Source organism: Danio rerio, chromosome 22, assembly GCF_052040795.2.
Source record: "Danio rerio strain M-AB ecotype USA chromosome 22, GRCz13ab, whole genome shotgun sequence".
Taxonomy (NCBI): domain Eukaryota; kingdom Metazoa; phylum Chordata; class Actinopteri; order Cypriniformes; family Danionidae; genus Danio; species Danio rerio.
In genome coordinates, this window is record NC_141042.1 from 7322005 (window position 1) to 7350000 (window position 27996).

General features: G+C 35.7%; 2 protein-coding genes and 1 long non-coding RNA gene across 7 annotated transcripts; all 3 read left to right on the forward strand.

The window, feature by feature from the left end:
- Positions 1-1863: 1863 nt before the first annotated feature.
- LOC141380087 (uncharacterized) lies at positions 1864-16339 on the forward strand. The gene is made up of 6 exons (XM_087303779.1): positions 1864-1954; positions 2934-3233; positions 5227-5523; positions 5606-5719; positions 13087-13151; positions 16111-16339. Exons 1-6 carry the CDS (start codon positions 1906-1908, stop codon positions 16162-16164), a joined length of 879 nt encoding a protein of 292 aa, XP_087159905.1. The 5' UTR covers positions 1864-1905; the 3' UTR covers positions 16165-16339.
- LOC137489699 (uncharacterized) lies at positions 6238-12196 on the forward strand. Of its 5 annotated transcripts, none has more exons than XR_015521622.2 (8): positions 6238-6284; positions 6765-6960; positions 7572-7605; positions 8959-9014; positions 9109-9250; positions 9363-9455; positions 10818-11365; positions 11650-12196. It is a non-coding gene; the product is annotated as an uncharacterized LOC137489699 (long non-coding RNA). The 5 variants fall into 5 exon arrangements; XR_015521621.2 differs by having other exon boundaries at positions 6765-6951; positions 10818-11345; XR_015521618.2 differs by lacking the exon at positions 6765-6960.
- Positions 16340-18746: 2407 nt separating the features above from the next.
- LOC141380158 (natural killer cell receptor 2B4-like) lies at positions 18747-26762 on the forward strand. Its single transcript, XM_087303804.1, has 6 exons — positions 18747-19204; positions 19814-20119; positions 22751-23041; positions 23134-23241; positions 23341-23399; positions 24239-26762. Exons 1-6 carry the CDS (start codon positions 19156-19158, stop codon positions 24281-24283), a joined length of 858 nt encoding a protein of 285 aa, XP_087159930.1. The 5' UTR covers positions 18747-19155; the 3' UTR covers positions 24284-26762.
- The last annotated feature ends 1234 nt before the right edge of the window (positions 26763-27996 follow it).

Here is a 27996-nt window from a genome sequence, read left to right on the forward strand (position 1 = left end):
TAAGTCAAAACAAATTATTTAATTCCTACTTATACTAAATGAAAATGATAAATTTGTGATAGTTGTGTTTTTCTCCTTTAAAGAGTTTTTAAAAGCCGTTACAGGAAGACACTTTTCACCTACAAATGTTTCACACTCATTTCATTCCTACGTCCCCCCACAAACACACACATGCTGTTTGTCCACCAAACAGATCAAACCACATTTCTGAAAACCACATTTCCACAGCTGTTTTACTTTGTTCCGTCTGAAATTTCCATTATAAAAATGAACATTTTTCTCAGCCTCCTTTGTTTATCTTGAGACATTTCTCTTTAAAGACCAGAAAAAGGACTTATTATTTACAATAAAAGTGATATTACTGAACATACACAGAGGAGTCTGATAAAAATGCTCATTTAATAGTTTAGATATCCTTTTACGTGGTATTTATTGCCATGCTGAAAGCAGAAGCAAATCGTTTTCTTGAGATCTTGAAAAAAAATAATAATAATTACGTCTGATGCAGTCAATTGCTTGTCGCTGGAATCTTGTCACATTATATGTTGTTTATATAAAGTGTTACATTGTATGCTGCTCAGCTAATGTTTAATTTTTCATATTTATAGTATCTGGTAATTAAAAAACACCTAATGTGGATTTCAATAACTGAATCTGAGTCTCATTTCAGAAGTGACTGCTGCTGTCTTACACATGACACGTTTGTATACATCGAGACAGCCTTCAAGACTGAAATGAAATTTAATATTTGCAAACACATTATGGTATTTTAATACTTTGGAGGAGTCAAAAACGTACATCTATTTAGAATGAGGAAACAATGATGTCTAAAGCCATTTCATATACTGTTCTCTATTGGACCACATAGATATAATGTAATATGTGTATAGCGCATTAATCTAGTATGGCCATACACCCAAAGCACTTCACAATCATGAGAAAGGGGTCTCTCATCCCCACCAGTGTGCAGCATCCACTTGGATGATGCGACAGGAGCCACAGAACAACAGCGCCAGTGCCCTCACCACACACCAGCTATAGGGGGAGTGGAGAGACAGAGATAGAGCCAATTCAGTGGATGGGGATGATTGGGGGGCTGCTGTGGCGAATAAAGGGACTATCCAATAAGAAAATGAATGAATTATAATACAAAATAATTAAACTTTATTAAACATTACTATTTTTTTATTTTGCGTTATTTTTAGTTACCATTTAGAAATGATGTCTTTTACCTGTAAATATGTATATATTTATTTATTTATTTAATTAAATATATTTTTTTTTTACAAAAATCTGCACAAAAAAATGTTAAAAATATCTGCAGATTCTGTCTGGCCTTGGTATGCTTGGGATGCTCATAGTAATGGGGAAAGAAGAAGCCCTCTCACCTACAAACTGAACACACATGCAGTGAATGTCCACTCTCACCTACGGAAATAAACACAGAAAAACCAACCACAGCAGGTTTCAGTTTGACTCAGAAGCTGAACCTGCACTGCAAGATGGCAGACAGTATTAACTTTAACTTGCATATCATTTTTTTTTTTACACTAAAATTAAGAACAGAATAAATCTACACAACATTTTAAACAACAGTATATTTAGGCAATATTTTACCATTACAGGTAATTTTCACAATTCGAAGTAATCTTACACATTTAACCAAACATACAACTTCTATTCAAAAGCATACTTAATAATAATAATAATAATAATAATAATAATAAAATTATTTGTGCGCCAATTAAGTACAGATTAAAGCCTTATTAAGGTTAATAAGAACTATTACATTACCATAATGCTACTGTTGAACTAGGAGGGTCAAACTCTGTCAGGGGAGGTTTCACACAGCGTCAGTATTTTAGGGGTTTGTATTAATGAATCAGACACAGAGCTACTGAAGAAATGCTTCATACACTTGTTTTAATCTTTTTGTGCTGGAGCCGACTGAATGGTGAGTTACAAAAGCATTTCTATTGCTTTGCTCATTTTCTAGATCAATTATAAAACCACAAGGTCAGCTTACTTTTGATACAGGCCTCCGTTCTGAGTACAAATGTAAATTGGTAAACCTCGAATAACAATGAACGATTTAAAAAGATCATCAAAAGTAGTGGAAATGATTACAGCAAGTCATACACATGCACATGCACATGCTCACACACACACACACACACACACACACACACACACACACACACACACACGCACGCACGCACACACACGCACACACACGCACACACACAATAATCTATAGTAGGGCTGCACAATATATTGTTTCAGCATCGATATCGCATTGTGTACACATCACAAAATATGCAATATCACAATATTCACATCACAAGATATGCAATGTGCAAAGTCTGGATTATAGTTGACCAGGAGCTACAGATTTGTATTTAATTACAGCATTTATAGATAAATAATTAATAAAATTTATTTAAATAATTGATAAAAATTTTTATTAATTTAAATTAATAAGATTTATTTTTAAAAAAGTGTTTTGTTTTAATGCTCTTGTTTCTAGTTTCTATCTACATTTCAAAGCAAGATTATTTTACTTGTTTTAAAGAAAATCTCTTGATTTTGTCTTAATTCTTCTAAAGTTAAAAACAGAACAATATATTAAACTTGATCCAAGAACTTTTAGATATTTGCACTAGAAATTTAAACTTCTTTTTTGCATTGTGATTATGAAATTTCTGCATCTGAAAACTGTTAGACTGCCCAGAGAGTTATCAAGTAGATCCATTCAAACTTGTAAAACTGTATTCATATCACAATATTTTATCACAATATCAGTTATATATTTTAAATAGCAGTCAATAATTAATCACAGTTTCAGTTCATATTTACAAGTTACAACAGCCATTGACTACATCTTATTATAAAACCATCTGAGTCCTAATCTGTGTTAAATGCCTGTTTTCCAGGTGTGTTTGGAGAGTCAGTGTCGGTGACAGAGGGAGATTCTGTTACTCTACACACTGATACTCAAATACATGAAGACAACGACATACTGTGGAAATTTGGACCTGAGAAATCTCTCATAGCTAAAATCATTAGAGAGGAACAAATCATCCCTGATGTGAGATTCAGAGACAGACTGAAGCTGGACAGAAAGACTGGATCTTTGACCATCATGAACATCACATCTGAACATGCTGGAGAATATGAAGTGAAGATAACTGCAGCAAAATGGGTGTCTAAAACATTCAATGTTTCTGTCTATGGTGAGTAGAGATCTTCAAGCCTTCCATTATTATTGACAGCATCTTTGACACAATGTTGATCATCTTGTTTAAAAATAAATTCAAAATTCTTTAAATAAAACAAAGCAAGGTTACCGAGAGAAACTTCCAATGGAGATATTTGGATAATTTATATCTTATAATAAAAAATACTCATATTTGAGTTCTAATATATTTAAAACTGTTTTTACTTTTTTTAGGGATGAGAAATCTTTTGCTAAATCACAAGATTGAAGATTTAAATATATTCTTGAGTTTAACAATATTATTTACAGTATATATATATATATATATATATATATATATATATATATATATATATATATATATATATATATATATATATATATATATATATATATATATATATATATATATATATATATATATATATATATATATATATATATATACATATATACATATATATACACATCTCAAATGCGCATTTAACATACAATTAGATTTGTTTCCAATCATCATAATTCACCCAATAATGAAACATTTTCCTTATCATCTAATCAGTCTCTCGCTTGTTGCTTGTAATGATTTTGCATCTTCTTGGACACTTTTAAAGATTAGTTAGCATCTTTGCCGCATTTATAAAGCATCTGTGACTTGAGGTACGTTTGTCTGATCTGATTTTTATATGTGCGATTTGATTGGACCAGTTTCCTGTAATGGGTTGCAGCTGGAAGGGCATCTGTGTAAAACATGCGCTGGATAAGTTGGCGGTTCATTCCACTGTTGTGAACCCAGATTAATAAAGGGACTAAGCCAAAAATAAAAAGAATGAATGAATGAATGATTGGACCAGAATCACAAGACTGATTATTTTACTCAGCCAATCACCGAAGACAAGAAAATAAAAACGTACAAATTTAGTGACTGCAGCTTAAAGGAAAATTCATTCAATTTCCTTCGGCTTAGTCCCTTTATTCATCAGGGCTCGCAACAGTGGAATGAACTGCCAAGTTATCCAGCATATGTTTTACACAGCGGATGTCCTTCCAGTTGCAACTCGGTACTGGAAAACATCTACACACCCATACTTGTATACTATGAACAATTTAGTTCACCCAATTCCCCTATAGCACATGTCTTTGGACTGTGGGGGAAACCGGAGCACCCGGAGGAAACCCAAGCCAAAACGGAAAGAACATGCAAACTCCACGCAGAAACGCCAACTGACCCAGCAAGAACTCGAACCAGCTGCGTTCTTGCTGTCAGGTGACAATGCTAACCACTTAGCCACCATGTCGTCCCTTGGTGGAAAATAGTGCAGTAAAATAAAGACACAGCACTAAAAATTAACTCAAGAAAAAGTTTAACTACACAATATAACTTCCAAGTAAAATACAATTACTGAGGTGAAACTACTCAATTGCAGTAATTTGAGTGTTTGTAACTTGTTACTTTACACCACTGTGTTTAATGGTTTTAAGATTAGCTAACTGATTTTAATAGATTAGTAATGCACTAGACCACCTGCTGGCTCCTGGAAGCAATGCACCATAGGCGCGTACATTTAACCCTCTTGTCGTCTTTAGATTGTTTCTTATAATCAAAGTTTTTGTTGTTTTTTTAGAATCTTTGCAGTCTATCAGAACACAGTGAGACATACGATATTGTCACTCCGATGCCTAAAATCACAGGAAACGAGTCTCAAAACAAAAAAAGTAAAAGTCAGTTTTCAGCATCATTCCTCCAGTTATTAATATGATCATATTACCATTCAACTGTTCTATTATAATAGAGAATGTTACATATAGCTAATTTGATGTCAATCGGTAAAACCCACACTGTAAACAAAAAAATATATAAATCTAAAATAATCCTTAGAACAACAAAGAGGGGGTCTTCCCCCTCTAGGCCCTAAAATAATTGTCATCACTGCATCAAAAATAAGATTTAGAGTTAAAAATAAGAGTTCTTCATGTGCCAGCATAAGATTATTTTCTTTGATGTTTTCCAGCACGTCTGCCTGTTCCTGTCATCATCAGAAACTTTTGTCAGTGCTCCTCCTCATCTTCATCAGTGCAGTATTGTTCAGTGTTGTGTTCAGTGGTGAATGTGAGCGCTGTGAGTCTCTCCTGGTACAAAGGAAACAGTGTATTGTCCAGCATCAGTGTGTCTGATCTCAGCATCAGTCTCTCTCTACCTCTGGAGGTGGAATATCAGGATAACAACACCTACAGCTGTGTGATCAACAACCCCATCAGCAACCAGACCACACATCTGGACATCAACACACTCTGTCAGCCGTGTCAAGGTACAACATTGCCAATGGTAATGCCAATTTGACTGTAGATGCTGTAGATCAGTTCACTTACTTCTCCCTTAATCTCCTTCAGTTACAGATCCTCCAGTCTCTCTGACAGTGATCATCGCAGCTGCTGAAGCACTTTTGCTTCTTGTTACAGTCGCAATCTTTTTTATCTGCAAGAAACACAGAAAAACCAATGAAGGTGGCAAGTTTTATAATAAGCATCATATCAATATACTGTACAGTTGAAGTCAGAATTATTAGATCACCTGAATTATTAGACCCCCTGTTTATTTTCCCCCAACTTCTGTTCACATTTCTAAACATAATTAATAGTTTTAATAACTCATCTCTAGTAACTGATTTATTTTTATATAAATATAAATAATATTTGACTAAATATTTTTCAAGACACTCCTATACAGCTATACAGGCAAGTTATTGTATAATGATGGTTTGTTCTGTAGACTACACTGTAAATGCGAATAGTATTCCTTACTATCAAAATTCTAGTGTGTTTACTTAATTTTAAGCTAATTGTTGAGTTTACTAGAAATGCATTAGTGTTGCTGACATAGTAAGGTATAAAGTTCCCATAACTAATGTAATTTGAGTAAAATTGCTTATAATGGCTAAGCCATGCTGTTACGCATGCGTACTGGGTGGTGATTTCCCATCCCCCATCCCGAGTCACAACCAACCGCCACCCAGCACCGCCATCGAAGGACAGGATTTCATATTGAGAAGATGTACTGCTGTAAATCAAGGTAAACTTTTCATTTTAATTACTACTTTGATTATATTTGTATCGTATCAGTAATCTGTTTATTTCCTGCACTTTGTGAAATTGTTTGCTGTTTTGTTAACGAATTAATAGCCCATGATTTTGTGACTAAACGTTTTGACCACTGCACTTATTTGCAATACTGTCTACTTTACTAGATAAGCTATTTTCAGCTGCTTAGTCCTTTTTAATAACTATTAATAATTTGTAAAGTTGGTAGTAATTTGTAAAATTGGCGTTATGCTCTAAAAGAGCGGGCCGCGCCATTTTAAATGATCATGCACTGAGAGAGCAAGAGCGCGCGCAATGATCCATTCAAATAGATGTAACGTTAACACACAGCTGTAGGTCTTCATTTTAAAAAAAGAAAACGAAACCTATTTGGCCGCATTACAAATACAGTAGTTATCGCTGAACTTTCGTGGCGCTTGTTGTGACGAAAATATGCGTGTTTTTTTTTAAGATTAACTTTTAAGAGGTAACCGGCAGGAAGCAGGTGAGGAGATCAGCTGTGGTTCGGTCCGGCGTCAGCGAGCGGCTCATGACCAGACCAGTCGCTTTTTTTTCTCCATGATGGCCGGGGCAGCAGCAGTTTTAACCCGCCGAGGCTTTTAGAACATTATAAAGCAGTTTCAGCTCAAAATAGACCCGTGAGTGTCGTAAGTAATTTAGGATTTCGATGCGATTGATTTGTGTCACTGTATGAGGCAGATACATATTTACACATGATGCTAAAGAGTGCTTATGCTAACAATCCCTATGAAACTTAAGGTTAAACTTATGAAAATGCGAGAGAGATTTAATTAACTCATTATTTGTTTTATATGCTATTTGTCTGTACTTTATGCCGTTTTGAAGGATTATTCCAGTGTTGCTGTTATGTTATTGAGAGTTTTGTATTGCTGTAATGACAAATAAATCTGACCAGACGCGACTGAATATGTGTGATGAATAACTAACGTTAACGTTACGTTAGTGATAAAGTGGTATAACTCGTACAACCAAGCACAGATACATCGTTTTGTTTGCTCAATATCACACAAAGGCATCAACAAACTTTTGTTATGAGCAAACTTTTTGTAAAGAAACAGGCTTTGCCAAACCTGTTAGTTTGCACTTTTAAAGAAGGTTTCACTTATTTTTGACAATTTAGGGCAAATAAATTTGAACAATTACAGTGTTGTTTGAAATGTAGCACACCCTTAGAGTGTTGTGAGTGGCATATTTGGTTTGTAATTTCATTATACACTTTATTTATTTTTTATTTCAGACTACCAGTTTGTGAGCTGATATGCAGTGGAAATGTAAGTTTTGCACTTACACATCAAAGAAAAACTTTTTAAACACTACCGCACAAGACATAGAACATATTCATGAATTGTTCCAGTAACCTTACCTTGTCTCCATACTGAGTGTCAGGGCACTTTTAAATCGTTTAATGCATTAAAAGTACATTTAACAAAGTTCTCAGCAAAAAACTGCATGATCAAGAATAGTCAGAATATTTTGTCCATTTGAATAATCATCTGAGGACTAGTTAGAAATAGGGTTGTTGTGATACCATTAATTTATGTTACAATACTATACCAGCTGAAGTATGGTGATACCAAGTAGTATTGCAATACTGTAATTCATAACTTAAATCCATGAAATAAAGAAAAATGTCAGAAATACTATATTGTATATGTTATTATATGCCTACTTGGCCTAATTTAAATAATTCCCTTATTGTTGAAAAAAGTATTTGCACATTTCTTCACCTAAAATGTATTCATCCCAGCAAAAAATACATTAAAATAAAGATACATTAAGAAAAGAGCATTTTTCCAACAAACCTAGGCTATATGAGGTGGTCAAAATTGTTTCCTGTTGCTATTTTGGGTTTTTCATCTTTTTTCACACTTATTATAGGATAAGAATCCAAAGTAATTCAAAATTTCACTTCATGAGTCATTCTTTTTAATAGATTGTCACGGTTGTTGTACGTATTATATCATATTGACAGGAACAAAAATAAATGATTTCCGATTTGAAATGAACCATCAGAAAATATGCAATAGGCTACCATAAAAAGCGCAAATTCTACAGTTTTACAACCTTAGAAGGCTCCATAGACTATTAAAATACAATGATTTATTGTTGCTAAATCGTGTCAGCATTTTAGTAACTTTTTCACATGCAGCATTTTGTATTGTAGGCAGACTGTTAATGACAATATTACCATTTACAAACTACAGTGGGACCGGCAGTATCTTGGAGCCATAGTATCACGATACTACCATAGTACTGGTAAACTGTGCAATCCTTGTCAGAAAGTTCAGTGTCCTTTTAAAGACATCAATTGAGACAAATATATATTCCACTTTTAATGCGCATAAAAGTAAGGCACACCAGCAACAATGCCATGAGTATATTTAATCGGGGGTTGTGTTTATTACTGTTTGGTGACAAGTATAGCTCATGCTTTTGATGACAGGCGCCGGGAGTATTTGGCAGCTTTTATTATTCAAGAACATTTAACTATGTCATGTTAAAGTGTAACATCTGTTGCTAAATGGCATTGCATTGTATCATTGCATGTGTTTCTGATTTCTGTTTTTTGTTTTAGAATTTCGCTTTGCCATGTCAATAACACTTTACGTTTTTGTGCACAACAGTGACATCCAGAAGGAAGTCATAGAGGAAACACCAGCTGATACAAGTGCTGCAGAAGGTTTGTTTTCTTTTCAAAACTTTGTGTGATTTTGTGAATTTGTGTTTTTGAATGTTAATAATGACTAATAATGTTTTTGATTGGATCTTTGCAGAATTCAATCGAATATCAGGAAGAAATGTTAGATGCAAGTTCTACGCTGCATTGGACACACACTGCTCGTTTAATTGAAATTAAAAAAAAAAAACAGGAGAAAATTGCAGAAGAAAGAGATTTTGCAACATGTTTATTCAAAGGTATTTTTGTGACATCATCTTTGAATCATAATTTGCATTTGATTGCAATAAATTGCATTTGATGTTTACATTGGGCTATAATGCATGTCTACCTGTCTTTACTTTTTCACAGTCATCTGATGTAATGCTTGTCCGCACAGCAGTTCTCCGGGGTCTTTCAGTCCTTTAGAGGGATGAGTCTAAAGAAATTTTCAGGATGTGTTTTGTAAGTAGTATTATTGTTTCTGCTTTCTTAGACTGGAAATGAAGCAGTCATTCCAGTTTACTTCACTTATTAATAAAAATTTTCAATTTTATAAAAAATAAAACAAATGCATTTAATGTAAGTATTTGAAAGTAAGAGGGATGTTATATTATGGCCTTTGGAGCAAGAGCATTGCCATGTTGCAAATATAGCAGCTTGTGCCATCACAGGGTCAGTTAGCTTCATAGGCCAGTGAAGTAATGAATGCATTTCTTTAATTTTTAATCACACTTGTTTTGAAAAGGAGGAAGATTAGCTTGAAAAAAATTCTTAATAAGTGTAATAGCTATGTAATATGTTGAGAGAAATATAATTTCCGTTGAAAGAACCTGCTGGATTAAGATGTAAAAAGATAGTGTTAAAAGCCACAAAGTCAAAAGATGCTCCGTATTATAACCAACCCTGTGAAGTCACCTGCTGTGGGATCGTAGATGGCTGCACCCTTGCTCCAAAAGCCATACTAAAACATCAATTTTGTCTAAAATAAATAGTTATTAATAAATTGGAAATCAGTGTGCTAAATAATGCAAACTTGACTGACTGCTTTAATCTAGCAAAACCAAATGCATTCATGAATTGGTTCCCAATTTATTAAGCTTTCCCCACAAAATATTTATATTGATTATGGTCTCTCACACATTTGCATTTAATTTCTTGAAAATGTTTTAAAAGTACTTTTATTGCAGTTTGTTATTACATTACAGTGTTTCTTTAATTTCAAAAATTGATTGTTCCTTTAGAATAGTGTTATGTTTTAAGGTTGGAGCAAACATCATTTGGTATATGTAGGAGTAGGAGCTAGGGTTGTCAAGATACTGGAATTTAGTACCAATCTCTGCTGCAATTTTAAGCAGCAAATTTCCTGCTAACATTTTAAGCACTTTTGAGCACATTTTTAAACAGCACTGGTTTGCCATTCTGTTCACATGCTTAACAGAAATGACACTCAACAATGCTCAAATGTTAGCAGGAAATGGATGTTTTTAAAATTTCTGTATGGGTTGGTACCAAATTCCACTATCATGACAAGCCTAGTAGAAGCAGTACAGGCAAATCCATCGTGTTGGTCTACATTGAAGAAGGAGCACCATAGCAAGGCCTTCTTATAAGAAGCATTTGAATGTAAAATGTATGAACACTCAAATAGTCATGCTAATAAGCAACTAGTTAATAGGGTAATTGGTCCCTACTGAAGTGTTACCAAATTAAGCACAAGGATTTGTAATTTTTTTCACCTCTGCTTTTGGTCTCCTGGCCACTACAGGCTTTATTAGTGCCATTTAGAATATCACACTTTACTTATTTTTCTTTCTCTATTCATAGGATGTAATTGTAGAGTCGGACTTCAGTGCAGAAGATGTAGGCCTGCTGCCTGTCATGTGTGAAGATGTCTAAAGAACCGCATTATGGATGCAATGTGGGCCTTTATACTGGAAGGAAAAGTGGTTATGGACTTTGCCACATGCAGTATGTCTCTTTTTTTGCTTTGATTTACACACTGAATTCGGACTACCCAAAGACTTTGAGCAATGCATTTGAATTTGTTCAACGTGTGTTGCTTTTGCTGGGAGGGAAGCTTAATGTGTTTTTATCTGCGAGTGCCTATATACTGCTGTGCTTTATGTTTAAAGGTTCAGGTATAATGGCATGTTTAATTACAAAGTGTTGCTTTTTAACATGTTGCTGTTTGCAGTGTTACATTTAGGACTGCAGCATTTTGGTGTTTAAAACACTTTTTTTTTTTTTACCAAAAAAGTGTATTGTGATTTATAGGGTTGTCAAAAGTATTGAGTTTGGTACCAATCAGTACTGAAATAAAAAAAAAAAGTCCATCCATTTCCCACTAACTTTGCAAGAACTGATCGGCCATTGTGTTCACATGCTCAGCAGACATAACTGATTGGCTATGAAGGTCATTGTTTTTACCACTCTTCACCACTGTTCACCAGGTGCAAAGATACAAAGACACTGGATAATTTTAAAGCACTGTCGATCAGTCGATCCATCAAGCAGGTAGCTCATATGTTCGCTTCTAAACAGATCAGCTGATCGACATGGCTTTGAAACGCTTCAGTGTCTGTGTAACTTTGTTTGGACTCAGTGAAAAATGGTAAACCTATGACAGTCACAGCCAATCACAGTCATTTCTGTTGAGCATGTGAACACAGTGGCCAATCAATGGTGTTTAAGAACGAGCTCAGTAGCACTCAAATGCTGGTGAGTAATGGATATTTTTAATATTTCAGTATTGATTGATGCCAAACTCAATACTTTTGACCACACTAATGTGATATTTTCTGTAGGACAATCTAAACTACACAGTCTAACAAATCAGCTTTAAAGCTAAATATCTGTTCCTCTGTGAGTGTCTATATGCTGCCATGTTTAAGGTGCTGGTGCAATGGCATGTTTAATTACACTAATTCACGTTTAAATTCATGTTTAAATACACTAATCTTTTTTCCAAGTGTCAAGTATTTAAAGTTTTTTTGATAGATTTTTAAACATTTTAGAAAACTTGTGTTTTAGGGTTGAACATGTTTATTATATTTTTTGTCTGTATTGCAATTTACAGTGAATTACAGCACTTTACAACAGGTTTTTACAAAACTGTATTGTGTACAAGTGTATTGTGATACTAAAATATCACAAGTGTATTGTGAAATTCTGCTATTTTTGTCAAATAAAATGTTTACATTTAAGACCTGTATAATGTCATTACTTGTAGGTTGAACTACATATTTTATGTTCAGTTTAATTGAAGAAAATGTGGAAACCGATTGCACGTAGTTTCTTTAGTTGACATTACTTAAAATAGTGGATTAAAGCAATGTTGAGACTACTAGCATTCAAGATGTTAACTGAACATGGTAGAACAGTATTAGTTAAATAGAGTTAATAAAGTAATCTTACTATAAAACCCTAAGTAAGATTACTAAATAATGACAAGTATGTTAACTAGAATTTTCTATTAAACTTACTTGATTTTTAACAGTTAGTTTACTTTATAAGTTTTAGTTTTCTTACTTCAAGGCAATAATTAAACTTAACTTAAGATTTCCTTGTAAGTTTATATCACAAAAATAAGGCAATCGGTTTCCAAACTTTTTTTAAGTAAACTGAACATGTTAGAATTTACAGTGTATTGAAAAAAGTTAGCTTAAAGGAGCTATGAATTTTGTCCTTAAAATGTTTTTTAAAAAATTAAAAACTGTTTTTTTTTCTAGCCTAAATAAAGCAAATAATACTTATTCCAGAAGAAAAAAAATATTATCAGACATACTGTGAAAATTTCTTTGCTCTGTTAAACACCATTTGGGAAAAAAAATAAATAAATCAAAGGTGGGCTAATAATTCTGACTGTTTATGCTCTAAATGTTAAAATCACCTGAAAGCCCTCTTGTATATTATGTAGTTTATAGTAATTTCTATAATCACTTCCAGAAGACTAGCCAATTATCTGTATAACATTGACGAGATATTTTTAAAAATATTAATATTTTGCATATTGTGTGGGACTTCTTTTGTTTGTAATGTTGATTTAAAAGTATTACACATTTAATCACATGCATTAATGCTTTAATTTTTACAGATGAGATCACTTTTGCTGTGATGTTACACCAGGCATCTTTCCCTGAAGGAAATGTGCAGAAATGGGTAAGATCATTTGTAAATTCTTTATGTCGTTGCATCATTTCAACAGCCAGTAAATTGTGATGTGTATATGGTTATTATTCATATAGAAAAGGGCCATTTAACTAGTAACATAGCAGTCTTATTGGCAAGTAATCTATTTTAAATTTCATTGTGTTCAAATTTGTCTGGTAATTTAATGTAAAAAGAGGACTCGATCATGCTCAATTTGAAACCCAGTCAGAAAATAGATATGTTAGAATTATATTAAAATTAATTTTATGTATATAAAATTCAAACAAGTTTAAATAAATACATTGATTGGGTTTGACAAATAATACTATCAGAAAACTACACTGGGCAAACAATTGTTGTGGCCTCATGTTTGAAAGTTGAATCTAATTAACCTTCAAAATCATTTTAAGCTGTATTACAAACTGACTTCCATCTTTTATGACTAAAATAATTAATTTAAATATGTTAAATAAGCCCCAAAATGTGTAATTAGAAAGCAAGTAATAGTAATAATGAGCAAGTTGTTAACGTTAGCAACTAGCTGCTCACTGGTTACACCTAACGTTACTTCACAAAATAAACAGAAGCTCTGATAATGATGAACTACACAACAGAAAATCTTCCAAATATGCAAAATAACTTTAAACACTCGTTAAATCAGGTTCAATATTTAATAACATTTACTCACAAGGCTGAAATAAAACTAGGACATTAAAAAAAAAAAGCCATGAACACATGGCTACACAAACAGGCTTTTGTGAAATCTTGTTAATCACTGAAGCCTCACAAAAATTTGTCACAGGTCTTTGCTGCAGTCGTTAATAAAAGGTGCGTTCGACATGAGGCTCAGCTGCAGCCGGTGATCAACGAGATTAGCCGAGCGCAGGCGGGGGCGGAGTTGAAAACGGAGCCGTCAAGACGGACAGCTGGACACTTCGGGACTCAAAGTTGCTGCAGTCATGATGACCGATCACATGGCGTCATCATATTTTTTTGTTATTTTTATTTATAACAACAAAACATTTACAAATAAAACAGAATACAGTCTCTACAAACTGTAGTTCCTTTTTAAACAATAAGAGAGAATTATGAATAAAATATATAACAAATGCATGAGAGAAATAAGAGGAAATGAGAGGTTAATATAAACATAAAAACGAACAGGTCTATTAAATACAAAGCAATAAGCATAAATTCTAGGAGTTAAACATCAATCTTTAGGCTAATACTTCTTGTTTGAATATGCTAAAAATGGGTTTACATATATGTACATTTATAGATATAAAAATGTCCAATGTAAAAAGCAAAACAAGGTGTTTTGATTAGGTCTTAATAAATGAGATTATTTTGGATAATGAATGAATTTTCAAAAAAGCATTTTAATCCAAAAAGATTGTGTTGAAAAGAACAAAAGGTAAAATAAGTGAGCTATGTAGAAGTTTTCTAGAAAGAGCAGGTAGTCTATAAACTGCTAGACAGGAAATAAAATAGATATTTATATTATAATAATAAAACCATTTTATAATTATTAAATAAAATAGTTCATGGAGATGAATGCAGTAAATAGTCTGTATAAAAAAAAAAGTTAAAAATAAACCTGCGCAAACAAGCTAACCTTTATAACCAGATTATTTAACAAAAGATGATTACTGCAGTAAAATATTGGTAGTCTTTTAATAAGCAAGATGTGTACAGGATAGAGAGGGTGTGAAAAGTGAATTGTTTGTTTTGAAACATTTGAATCGGAATTTGTCCAATTATAAACCCGAAATACACGTGTTTGTTGTCATGTGGTGAACTCGGCCAATCGTGTAATATCGGTGTCGTCATCAAAGCTCCTGCAGTCGCTCTTCAGAAGCTGCACGGTCTGAGTTTGCCGTCTGATCTCGGAGCGTTGTCGCGGTACTTTGATGCCACATGTGACAGTCACGTGGCGTCGGCGCAGCATCAATCCGGACAAGATTTCTAACCAGAATGCACCGCTTTAAGACAGATTTCGATCGATCTGCGCAGCGCTGCATGAAGTCGAACGCACCTAATGACTATTGTTTCAGTATGGGTACATATTTATTTTAGGGCTCTGCCTCTCATCTTTAAATCACAGCAAACTAATGCTTGTAGGGGCGTGGCTAAGCGTCAACTGACGTCATCAGAGAAGGACTGGTTCTTTTTCTTTGTTTAATGGTGGATCGCAACCAACTTGTTAAGGTGCATACCGCCACCTACTGTATAAGGGGATGTGCAATTTCACGGGTTCACGTATATTAAAAAAATAATAATAATAAAATAAAAAATCTATATCCAATGCTTCAGTCCTGTATCTCTAAGAAAGTTTAAGATAACCTTGCTAATGTCCCACATTTTCCCAACTGCCCCCAATAATCCTTTCAAGCTCCATTCTTGTTCTGATGTATACATTCTTTCCTTCAAGATTTTCCTTTCTGTTTTATATTTAATACATTTTATAAGGATGTGCTCTACATTTTCTGTTATATTACACTCATCAAATTTCATTTGATAAACTTTTCCCCAAATAAGCAAGGAATTTAAACCAATATGTCATAATCTTTGTCTGGTTATTATCACTTCCTCTCTTCTGCATTTGCCTTTATAAATCTTTGTATTGATTGACTTTTGAGTGTTATAAAAGTGTCTACCTTTGCTGTTTAAATTTTTTTCTGCCATGTATCTTCACTCTTTTTTTTTTAATTAATGATTTGACTTTACCATGAGAAGGACTGTTTATCCAGAGCTGAAGCAAATGGTCAGATTTCGATTACAAATGACCAAAACAAACAGTTTTTAGTTAAATTCACTTGCGCAGAAAAATTATTTATATTTAACAATATTTAAAACAACATTCATTGATCTCTGTTGGCAAATGTGACATTTCTAAACCACAACTTGTATTCTGCTTATTGCCATTTATCTTTTATAATGTGTTTATTTAATTATTATATTTTAACAGAAACATAAAGAGGATGTTCATGTGGTGTACACACCTGCCGCCCTGAGAAAATGATCAACTTTTCTAATACCAGATCCAGATCATCTTCATCAACGACAATCAGATGATCAATCAAAAATGGCCATTCAGGATCACTATGGGAAATTTCAATTGTGAATAATTCCAATTAACTATATCTTTCAGCATTCTCTTGTTTAACAAATAAAGCCATGATTGTGGATTATTCAGACTTTGTGTGTTTATTTCAATAGTATCTGGATGCAACCTTTATGATGCAAAGCTGAGACTGCATCACTCAGCGATGCAATGTCAGACACAATGCACTCAAATGGAGCTAGTGATGCAGCCTTTATGATGCAAAGCTGAGACTGCATCACTCAGCGATGCAATGTCAGACACAATGCACTCAAATGGAGCCAGTGACATCACTGTGACGGGTAGGGTTAGGGGTGGGGTTAGGTGAGCCCATTAAAAAGCATTGGTGCAGCCCAGATTGCACTGCACCACATCTGCATCCAGACCCCTCTCGTTTGTGTGTCTACTATATCATACCCCAAAACAGATGGATTGTCAAACATCTTCAAGTGTCTCCACTTTGCAAAATACAATTTGTGCTTTGTTATAATCATTTATTATTGTAATCATTTTGTAAGATTTTTAAAATTTAACTTGTACTTATTGATTCATTCATTTTCCTTGGCTTAGTCTCGGATTTATCAGGGGTCGCCACAGTGGAAGAACCGCAAACTATTCCAGCATATGTTTTATACAGCGGATGCCAGCTGCAACCCAGTACTGGGAAACACCCATACACTTTTGCAGTCACCCAGTCTCATACACTATGGACAATTTATTTCATCCAACTCATCTATAGTGCATGTCTTTGGACTATGGGGGAAACTAGAGCACCCGAAGGAAATCCACCAACAAGGGAGAACATGCAAACTCCACACAAGAATGCCAACTGACCCAGCCCGTACTCGAACCAGCGACCTGCTTGCTGTGAGGCGACAGTGCTAACCACTGAGCAACTGTGCTGCCCACCTTGTACCAATTATAAGTTTTTATTCATTCATTCATTATCTTTTTGGCGTAGTCTGGGGTCACCACAGCGGAATGAATCACCAACTTATCCAGCATATGTTTTGTGCAGCGGATGCACTTCCAGCTGAAACCCATCACTGGACAACATCATCCATACACACTCATTCACACATACACTATGGACAATTTAGCTTACCCAATTCACCTATAGAGCAGGGGTTCTCAACCCACCAGTTGAGGAACACTGCTATAGTCTTTGGACTGTGGGGGAAACCGGAGCACACGGAGGAAACCCACGCGAACACAGGGAGAACATGCAAACTCCACACAGTAATGCCAGATGACCCAGCCAAGGTTTAAACCAGCGGTCTTCTTGCTGTGAGGTGACAGCACTACCCACTGCGTCACTTCATCGCCCTAATCAATGATAATTTTATTAATTTTGTATGATTTTTAAAATTTAAATTGTAATAATTCATTCATTTTTCTTCAGCTTTGTATTTGATTCATCAGAGGCTCTTCTAGCTGCAACCCATCACTGGAAAACATCCATACACACTCATTCACACATACACTACGGACAATTTAGCTTTCCCATTTCACCTATCCACCTTATTCTCAGCTGACGAGCGGGCGCTGCCATTTGAATCTTTTTGTCTCGCGACTTCTGGTCACATTCACTTCCTTTCATTTTTTGACGTTAACAACTGCTCGTTACGCTGCTTGATGTTGCAATTTAATATTTTCTTATTATATTATGCTACTTGGTCTGTGTAGTCATGCAAACATTTGTTTGTTGAGCAAGTAGTTTGGCCATTTTCTGCCGTTTATTATTCCTAGTCATTTCTCCCATAGGCGACTGAATCGGAAGTTCTAAGACAATCACAAAAACAGGCGCACTTCCGCATTTTAGAATAAGGTCAATAGCGCATATCTTTGGACTTTGGGGGAAACCCATGCCAACACATGGAGAACATTCAAACTGACCCAGCCAAGGCTCAAACCAGCAATCTTCTTACTTTGAGGCAATCATGCTACCCACTGAGCCACCGTGACGCCTGTTATTATTTCTATAACACAAAAAACCCATCATATTACACATTTTTTTAAAAAAAATCAACTTTTTTTTGTCAAATTTTATTTACAATGAAGGAGTCAAGAGGTGTGATTGTACCAGCGTTTCTATGACAGAACAGTGTCAATGTACTGCAAGCATTAGAAACAGGTGTACTACCTAGAAATGTCCTGCCTGCATGTTATTTGAGCAAAAGTGACCAAAATGAGTCCAATATATCCATGAAAATCATTTGTTTTTTTGCGCATGTATGTTCAAATGTTTATTTTTATAAGTATACATTTATATAGATCTAGTGATGATAGATTAAGAATGGTGTTTGAAGTTTTTGATTAATTTTTACTTTGCATTATTATAAATGTTGTTGTTGTTCAGGAAGATGGTCAGTTTAGTATTAATCAATTTTTCACCTATAGAATGATTTCCTGTCAGCATATCAACTTTCTGAACAAAAGAAGCAAAAAAAAAAAACCCAACCACAGCTGGTTTCAGTTTGGCTCAGATGAGCTGCATGCTTCACACATCTGCAGAAGTGACAACAACAACAAAAGACTGCGACTTGTTTTGCTTTCGAAAGTTCTAACAATTAAATAATGTTTTAAAACTTTTAAAAATCCATCAAATCAAGATTTTTATTACGAAGTTTAGCTTGACCAGTGCTAATGACTTTTTCTACTACTTTTCTATTATTAAATATTCAGCACAGTCAGAAATATTGTACATGAAAAAACATATTAAAATTATAAAAATGTATACTTTTTTCCACCATTAAAATAATAAGAGCCAGAGAAGGTAAAGTACATATCATGCATAAGAGGTGTGAATATGATTTGCTGGCAGTCTGAAAAATGCTATAGTGTGGGAGGACTTTACACAGATGAAAACCTCAAGTGCTGGAGCGTACAGGAGTCATCATCAAATGGAAAATGTTTTACATGCTTGCTTTGTTCGGTTTATGCTGGTGGTGCTTGACTGGTAAGTTATAAAATCATTTTCATGGCAAAATTACCTTCCATTTAAGAGCTGTTTTTTCATTTGATGTGATTTAAATCAAACTTTGAAGTTGCTGTGGGATTTTCTCTGAGATTAATGGCTGGTTCCATGAACACAACTACTGTTAAACAGTAGTTACACCAGCTCTGAGTTAAAGAAGGGCTAATCAGTCATGTTTTCCAGATTCAAGTTAGCCCAATCTACCTTTTAGTAGACAAAATTACCGAAAGTCTTTGGGAAATTTTTTATTTTTTCACCCAAAAATGACAATCCTGTCACAATTAACTCGTCCTCAAATTCCGTAGTATTTGTATTTTAAATATGGATGTCAATGGTTCAGGTTTTTTCAAAACATCTCGTTTTGTGTTAAGCACAAATACACTCATAACGATTCATAATCACTTTAGCATGAGTAAATTGTGAGTTTATTTTCATATTTGGGTGAAATATCCCTTTAAACATCTAGTTTTAACACTTTAATATACGTTTGTCAGTTGATATTTAATTGAAGGTTTGGGATATCAATTTACATTGACTTCAGTCTGTAAAATAGCTTATAGGGGCTTTAATTTGTCGCTGATTGTTCTCTAGGTGTGTATAGCGAGTCGTTGTCAGTGACAGAGGGAGATTCTGTCATTTTACACACTTTTGCTACTGGAATACAAAAAGATGATGACATACTGTGGCAATTTGGAGCTGAAAAAAAATCTCTGATAGCTCAAATTAGGAGAAGTGAAGAAATCTTCCCTAATGAGAGATTCAGAGACAGACTGAAGCTGGACAGACAAACTGGATCTCTGACCATCACAGAAATCACAACTGAACAAGCAGGAGACTATGAAGTGACGATCAGTGGAGCAAGACGGTCAACAAAACTATTCAGAATTTCTGTCTATGGTAAGTGAAAAACCATTTTTAATTATTTTAACCAAAACCAATTTTGTAAATATGTCTATTTGTAAAACAAATACAAGTTAAACCATATTTGCAGTATTTTTAAGAAAGATTTTTTAATTTGTTGTCCAAAAAGTGTATTTAATTTTATTACTTAGAAACACATGAAACTAAACAGAGCAGAGGATTTAAGTGCTTTAATGGATTTAACTTGACTAAGTAGACGTGGATGAGAGGAGTCCGGGATTTAGAGGATGGGAAGAGGAGGCTGGGAGTCAACGAGGAGAAGAGGTGTCTGGGATTTAAAGGATGGGAAGAGGAGGTTGGGAGTAAACGAGGATGAGAGGAGTCTGGCATTTAGAGAATGGAAAGAGGAGGATGAGAGTAGACGAGGATGAGAGAAGTCTTGGATTTAGAGGATGGGAAGAAGGGGTTGGGATTAAACGAGGATGAGAGGAGTCTGGGATTTAGATGATGGGAAAATGAGGTTGTGAGTAGACGAGGATGAGAGGAGTCTGGGATTTAGAGGATGTGAAAAGGTGGTTGGGAGTAGACAAGGATGAGAGGAGTCTGGGATTTAGAGGATGGGAAGAGGAGGTTGAGAGTAGACGAGGATGAGAGGAGGATGGGAAGAGAAGGTTGGGAGTAGACAAGGATGAGAGGAGTCTGGGATTTAGAGGATGTGAAAAGGTGGTTGGGAGTAGACGAGGATGAGAGGGGTCTGGGATAAAGAGAATGTGAAGAGGTGGTTGAGAGTAGACAAGGATAAGAGGAGTCTTGTATTTAGAGGATGGGAAGAGGGCATTGGGAGTAGATGAGGATGAGAGGAGTCTGGTATTTAGAGGATGGGAAGAGGAGGTTGGGAGTAGCAAGGATGAGAGGAGTCTGGGATTTAGAGGATGGGAAGAGGAGGTTGGGAGTAGACGAGAATGAGAGGAGGATGGGAAAAGAAGGTTGGGAGTAGACAAGAATGAGAGGAGTCTGGGATTTAGAGGATGTGAAAAGGTGGTTGGGTGTAGACGAGGATGAGAGGAGTCTGGGATTTAGAGGATGGGAAGAGGTGGTTGGGAGTAGAAAAGGATTAGAGGAGACTGGTATTTTGAGGATGGGAAGAGGAGGTTGGGAGAAGAAAAAGATGAGAGGAGTCTGATATTTAGAGGATGGGAAGAGGGCGTTGGGGGTAGACAAGGATGAGAGGAGTCTAGGATGTAGAGGATGGGAAAAGGAGGTTTGGAGTAGACGATGATGAGAGGAGGATGGGAAAAGAAGGTTGGGAGTAGACGAGGATTCGAGGAGTCTGGGATTTAGAGGATGGGAAGAGGTGGTTGGGAGTAGACGAGGATGAGAGGGGTCTGGGATTTAGAGGATGGGGAAAGGAGCCTCGAATAAGACAAAGGGAGAGGAGCCAGGGATCAGGTGAATGGAAGAGGAGCCTGAGCTGCGAGGAAGAGGTGAGGTGCCGGGAATTAGTTGAAGGGGAGAGGAGCCAGGGATTCGATGAAAGGGAGATAAGCCAGGAATTAGGTGAAATGGAGAGGAACTAGGCATCAGATGAAGGGGAGAGAAACTAGAAATTAGAAGTAGGATCAGAAACCAGGGATAAGATGAAGACTATAGGAACCTTAGGTTAGTAATAGTGAAGAGAAACAAGGAATTAGATGAAGGGTAGAGGATCCAGGGATAGGATAAAGAGTGGAGGACCCCAAACATAGTAGTAGGGAAGAGGAGCCAGGGATAAGATGAAGGGTAGAGGAGCTGGCGTTTGGATGAAGGGAAGAGGAGCAAGGGATAAGATGAAGACTAGAGGAGCCCGAAGTTAGTAGTAGTGAAAAGAAGCAAGAAATTAGATGAAGGGTAGAGGATCCAGGGAAAAGATGAAGACTAGAGGAGCCCGAAGTTAGTAGTAGTGAAAAGAAGCAAGAGATTAGATGAAGGGTAAAGGATCCAGGGATAAGATGAAAACTAGAGGAGCCAGGGTTAAGATAAAAAGTAGAGGACCCTGAACTTAGTAGTAGGAAATGGGAGCCAGGGATTAGAAATAGGGCAGAGGAGCCAGGAATTAGAGGTGTGTTTGATTATTGTTGGGGCAAAACAGTGCAGGACATTAACCCTCCAGGCCCGAAGTTGCCAATCCCTGGTTTAGATGAAGATGAGAGGAGTGAGGAATTAAACAAAGGCAAGAGCAGTCATGGTATAGACGAGGACGAGAAGAGCAAAGGAGTAGTTACAGGTGGAATGAACCAGGTTGGAACCTCCAGCACAAATGCTAGGACACAAGCCCACAATGGAGTCAAAGATAGGAGGATCCATCAGGAAGCCTTGGCAGGCAAGACCAGACAAAAGGCCAATTGAGACTGAGCTAGAGACCAAAGAGTAGCCATTGAGCGCAAAAGGCAAGGCACAACAGATTTTTTTCATAAATCAAAGCAGCGTGGTATAGAAGAACAACTGAAGTGAAATCAGAGTGTCAGGGGAGAGCAGAAAGTGGAATGATGGGCTTAGAGAACCTAGGTGGAGCAAACTTGTTGACATTGCAAGGCAGAGCATTCAGGTAGGGACCCCAAGGTTTATCCAAGTGACAAGATTTTGTTGTTTAGATTGATTTACATTTTTCTTTATTGTCTCATGTTTCAGCTGCCCTGCCTGTTCCTGTCCTCATGAGAAACTCTTCTCAGTTTTCTTCCTCCTCATCTTCTTCAATGCAGTATTGTTCAGTGGTGTGTTCAGTGGTGAATGTGAGTGCTGTGAGTCTCTCCTGGTACAAAGGAAACAGTGTATTGTCCAGCATCAGTGTGTCTGATCTCAGCATCAGTCTCTCTCTACCTCTGGAGGTGGAATATCAGGATAAACACACCTACAGCTGTGTGATCAACAACACCATCAGTAATCAGACCACACATCTGGACATCAGTCACACATGTTCAGGTACAGCAGAACTTATGTTACTATTCCATGAGATCTCAATCTTGTTTAAGGTTAGACTGACCGTTACAGACCAACCATTTTGTCTGTTACAGCTCAGGGCCAACGTTTGCTTTATTTTGTGCTGGTCATTGCTGCTGGATTTCTGTTGTTCGCCACTACCCTAGCGATATGTTGCATCTGTAGGAAATCTAGAAAAACAGGTCTGGAGAGAAATTGTAAATTACAAGTATTCCCTACGATTTATACATTTAAACAAAAATATATTTATACAAATGACATTAACACAACTGTTCTTGCAGATGAGACTGGAGAGGATACAAGATCTAATGTAGTGTTGTGTAAACCAACACAAAAAATGGTAAGATTATGCATGTTGCATTCGGTCTTCCACTAATTGTTTTAAGTTATCGTCAGATGTCCAATTATTGTACATATTTGCATTTGTTTATTTTATGCTATTGAATAGGGTCTAGTTCAATGATGATTGTGTTTTTAATGGGTCTGTGTGAATTTGGGTGGGAGTATGACACTCTGCTACAGCACATACACGTGAGCCCAAAATCCTAAAATATGACAGTGGTCAAACTGGACCTTTTTTAATCTTTTTTTGTCCACTGTGGAAGCAGGTCATCTTTTTTTTTTTAACAAAATAAAAAATGCAAATTCACTTAAATTAAATAATTTTCTGGCTCAAACTTATGCAAGTAAAAGTAGTCTCATGATCCCAAGGTCTTTTCATTTAAAGTCTTCTCATCTTTTAATAAAAATTCCTGTAAACAGCTCTAGTTACTAATACAACTCCTGGTTCAAGATCAGAATGGTGCTATGCTAAAACAATTCATACGCTACATACTGTATATCCCTATAAGTTAAACGTAAAGGAAAAAACAACAACAATGTGAAATATTTTTTCCTGTGCTGAAATCTGGTATTAAACTGCAGCTGATGTCATTTCCTCTTGCTGCAGTTTCTTGGAAATTGTTCTGTGGTAGCAGTAAATCTGAAGTAGTAACCGTTTCTGTACACTAGATGGCATTTCAACATACAGTTCATTAGAACCAAACTGATTAATCATATCATTTACATACAGTTACAAAAAATAGGCTAAAATGCCATCAGGTTATTCAGAAATTAAGATTAATTGGTTTGCTTTGGCACATGAGCAAGACTCATGATTCAATTTGTGTTTCCTTTCAGAAAAAGCCGGATGCTGTGTATCAAAATGTTCCCAAAAAGCGATGACTGCATCTGCTGTATCAACTTTGGGCTTTATCCACATTTATTTTCAATATCTCTGTTTTATCTTTACTATACTGCAGTGGTTCTGAAACTTTTGTCATTCAGTACCACCTCAGAAATAAATTGTCTCTCCAAGTACCACCAAAATGAGCAGTATTGAAATACAGTAGCGTAGTAGGCCCAGTAAAGCAGCTACAACTCTGCACAGTTAGAAAGACATGGCAGATTATCTCAGAAATATAGGCTATATGCCATATATGTCATATTATATACATCATATTTGGTAAGTTTTGAAATGTGTGTAGCATGTGCATGACATATTTCATTCCTCCGCGTACAATTGAACCTGATAATCCACCAAACTGTGATCGTTGCTTCTTAAGGCATGAAACACAGCAGTGCCAGGCCATTGGGGAGCATCTGTAAAGTTAGTTTGTTTGGTGTGCTCCACACAATACTTCAGATGTGGAGCTAGCTTAGAGGCGATTCTAAGATTTGTTAAAGAGGTGGCACAGGGGGTACCAAGAATCAGTCTTGAGGCCCATGTGTATGTATGTATACACACATACACACACACACACACACACACACACACACACACACTCACATACAGTATATAGTGGTCAGACAATGAAACTGAAACACTGGGCAATTTAGTGTTGGAGGTTTTCATGGCTAAGTTCGAGCAGTCTGGTGGCCAATCTTCATTGATTGTACATTTCACCAGTAAGAGCAGAATGTGGAGGTTTAATTAGCAGAGTAATAGCATAGTTTTGTTTATATTTCAATGCACACAACATTATGGGTGACAGAGTTCAAAAAAGGACAAATTGTTGGTGCATTGGTGAAAGCAAGTCTTTGCAAATGTATCAACAGTATCCAGAGTAGTGTCAGCAAACCACCAAGAAGGAGAAACCACACCCAAGTGAAGTAACTGTGGATGCAAGATGAAGCTGTCTGAAAGGGATGTCCGGGTAATAACCTGGATTGAATCCAAAAGACATAAAACTACAGCAGCCCAACTCATTGTAGAATTAAAAGTGCAGCTCAGCTCTCCTGTTTCCACCAAAACTGTTCATTTGGAGCTTCACGTGGTCAATATACATGGCCGGGCTGCTATAGCCAAACCTTTTTTTTAACTCATGTCAAAGCCAAACATCGACTTCAATGGTACCAGCAGCAATAATCTTGGGCTGTGGACAATGTGAAACATGTACTGCTCTCTGAAGAGTCCACCTTCACTATTTTTGCTCTATCTGGGAGAGTTACGGTGTGGAGAAGCCCCAAAGAAGCGTACCACCTAGATGCATGTCCAGAGTGAAGCATGAGGGTGGATCAGTGATGGTTTGGGCTGCAATATCATGACATTCCCTATAGGCTCAATATTGTGCTATATGGGCTGCCACTGCCAAGGACTACCAAACCATTCTGAAGGATCATGTGCACCCAATGTTTTAAACATTGTATCCTGAAGGTGGTGCCATGTATTAGGCTGATAATGTACTATTATCATCTTTAGATAACTGGATTTAGAAGTAGTTTATATGCGTAAGAGATTTACAGTGCGTGTATTCAAGACGTTACCTTTTTTTTCAGTTTTGTTTTGTTTGGGGGATGTACGGAAATCGAAAAGGGGCAAAAGTGTTGGCACTGCTTACGTGTCTTGCAATGTTAAAGCAGCGTAGTAAAATTAATCTTACTCTCCCGTTACTTGTGTTCTGTATCTTTTTTTCTTATGTCTGAGTTTATGTAGCCTAGTTTAATTTTGCATAAAATCTGTGTGTGAGAAAGATAAGATATAAAGGTAATCTGGTGGGTAAAAATAAATCTGTAGTGACTGTTTCTGTACACTAGATGGCGTTTTAACATACAATATATCATGTAGAACCAAGCTGATCATAGAGGTACAGCATACAGGTACAAAATAAGCGAACAATGTTTTTATAACAGTAGTAATAAGTGTAGTAATAATAAGTGAGTAACTATTGTAACCCCCTTGATTACCATATGCATTACTACAATATTTTGAGTTAAAAAAAAAAACACATTACAATTATGTTAAATTATATTATATAGGGGATTTTACAATTGGGGTTACTGAAGTAGATCATTCATTCAGTCATTTTCCTTCGGCTTAGCCCTTTGTTTATCAAGGGTCGCCACAGTGGAATGAACCGCCAACATATTCAGCATATGTTTTACAAAGCAGATGCTCTACCTGCTGTGAGAAACATCCATACACATTGGCCAATTTAGTTTATTCAATTCACCTATAGCGCATGTCTTTGGACTGTGGGGGAAACTGGAGCACCTGGAGGAACAGTGGTGCCCCCAGAAATTTTTTTAGGGGTAGCCAGATAAGTAAATCTTGGGTTGACACACACACACACAAAAAATAATGAATTGTGTATATATTGTGAATAATGAGTAATGTTATATTTTTATTCTCTGGTAAATGAATTAAAGTTTTAATTAATTTCATTAATTTCTCTTGAAATATTGTAATTTATTCCTTGAAATAATTCAGAAATTACATGTACAAACCACATAAAAATCAATATTTAGTTTAAAAACACCTTTCAGTTATTTCTTACATACTTTTATTGTACAACATACGGTATATGACATGTCTAAAATTAATTAAGATTAATTAATTAATAAAATAAACAAATGAACAAACTGAACAAAAGGCATTACTACATTTACACTCACTTTACAGACCCTAATACTATCATGTATTCATGTTCCTTTTTGAGCCACAATGTTATTGATACATAATCTTTTATTGATGTATCTTTTTGCAAAATACACCCACAAAATCATTGAGACCCTTTTAAGTCAACCAGCAAAATAATGGAGTTGCTAAATAAACTAGATTCTAAAAAGCTGATTTCAAAATGCATCGATTTTATATTTATTTATTTGGATTTGTGGTTTTCAATCAGATAAAACCCCTTTTTCATTTCAAAAATAATAATTTGTTAATAAAAAGTGTGCAATCTTAGTAGATCAGCTACGTCGGTGGCCCTGATCAATCCACAATAATTTAGTGGCTGCAGTTTATTTATTATTTAATTCATTTATTTATTGAAATATTGTGAACTTACGCAAGTACATTTAAATGAATAATATCAACAACTAAATCATATTGGGGGGGTCCTTGGGGGCGCTCCTGTGGAGGAAACCCACGCCAACATGCAAACTCCACACACAAATGCTAACTGACCCAGCCTGGATTCAAACCAACAACCTACTTGCTGTGAGGCAACAGTGCTAACCACTGAGCCACTGTGCTGCCTATACGAGTGACATGTCTTGTGTTTTCTATAGTCTTTGTCTTTCCAGTCCAGTTGACAACTAGTTGTGCCAGTGCTGTGACGAGAGACCATCTGGGAAAACAAGAGCCATTTTTCCACTATCAGGCCAAACATTTCTCTTCACTTTACAATCTGTGCTGATCTGGACCAGTCAGAATGGATACGGTTTCATTAATTCCACTGTGATGCTGACAACAGAACTAATTTGAATGTAATACAAATATGCAGCTGCCTTTGTAATGCAAGTGTATTGTAAACAGCAATATGGATTAAGATCAGATATTTCTATTAGTAGGACACGTTATCTGAAATTTACTTAATATAATAACAGAAAAAAGAAATAATGCATTTCCCACACTTGGATCACTATTCTCTTCCCACTACGGTTTACCTCTGCAT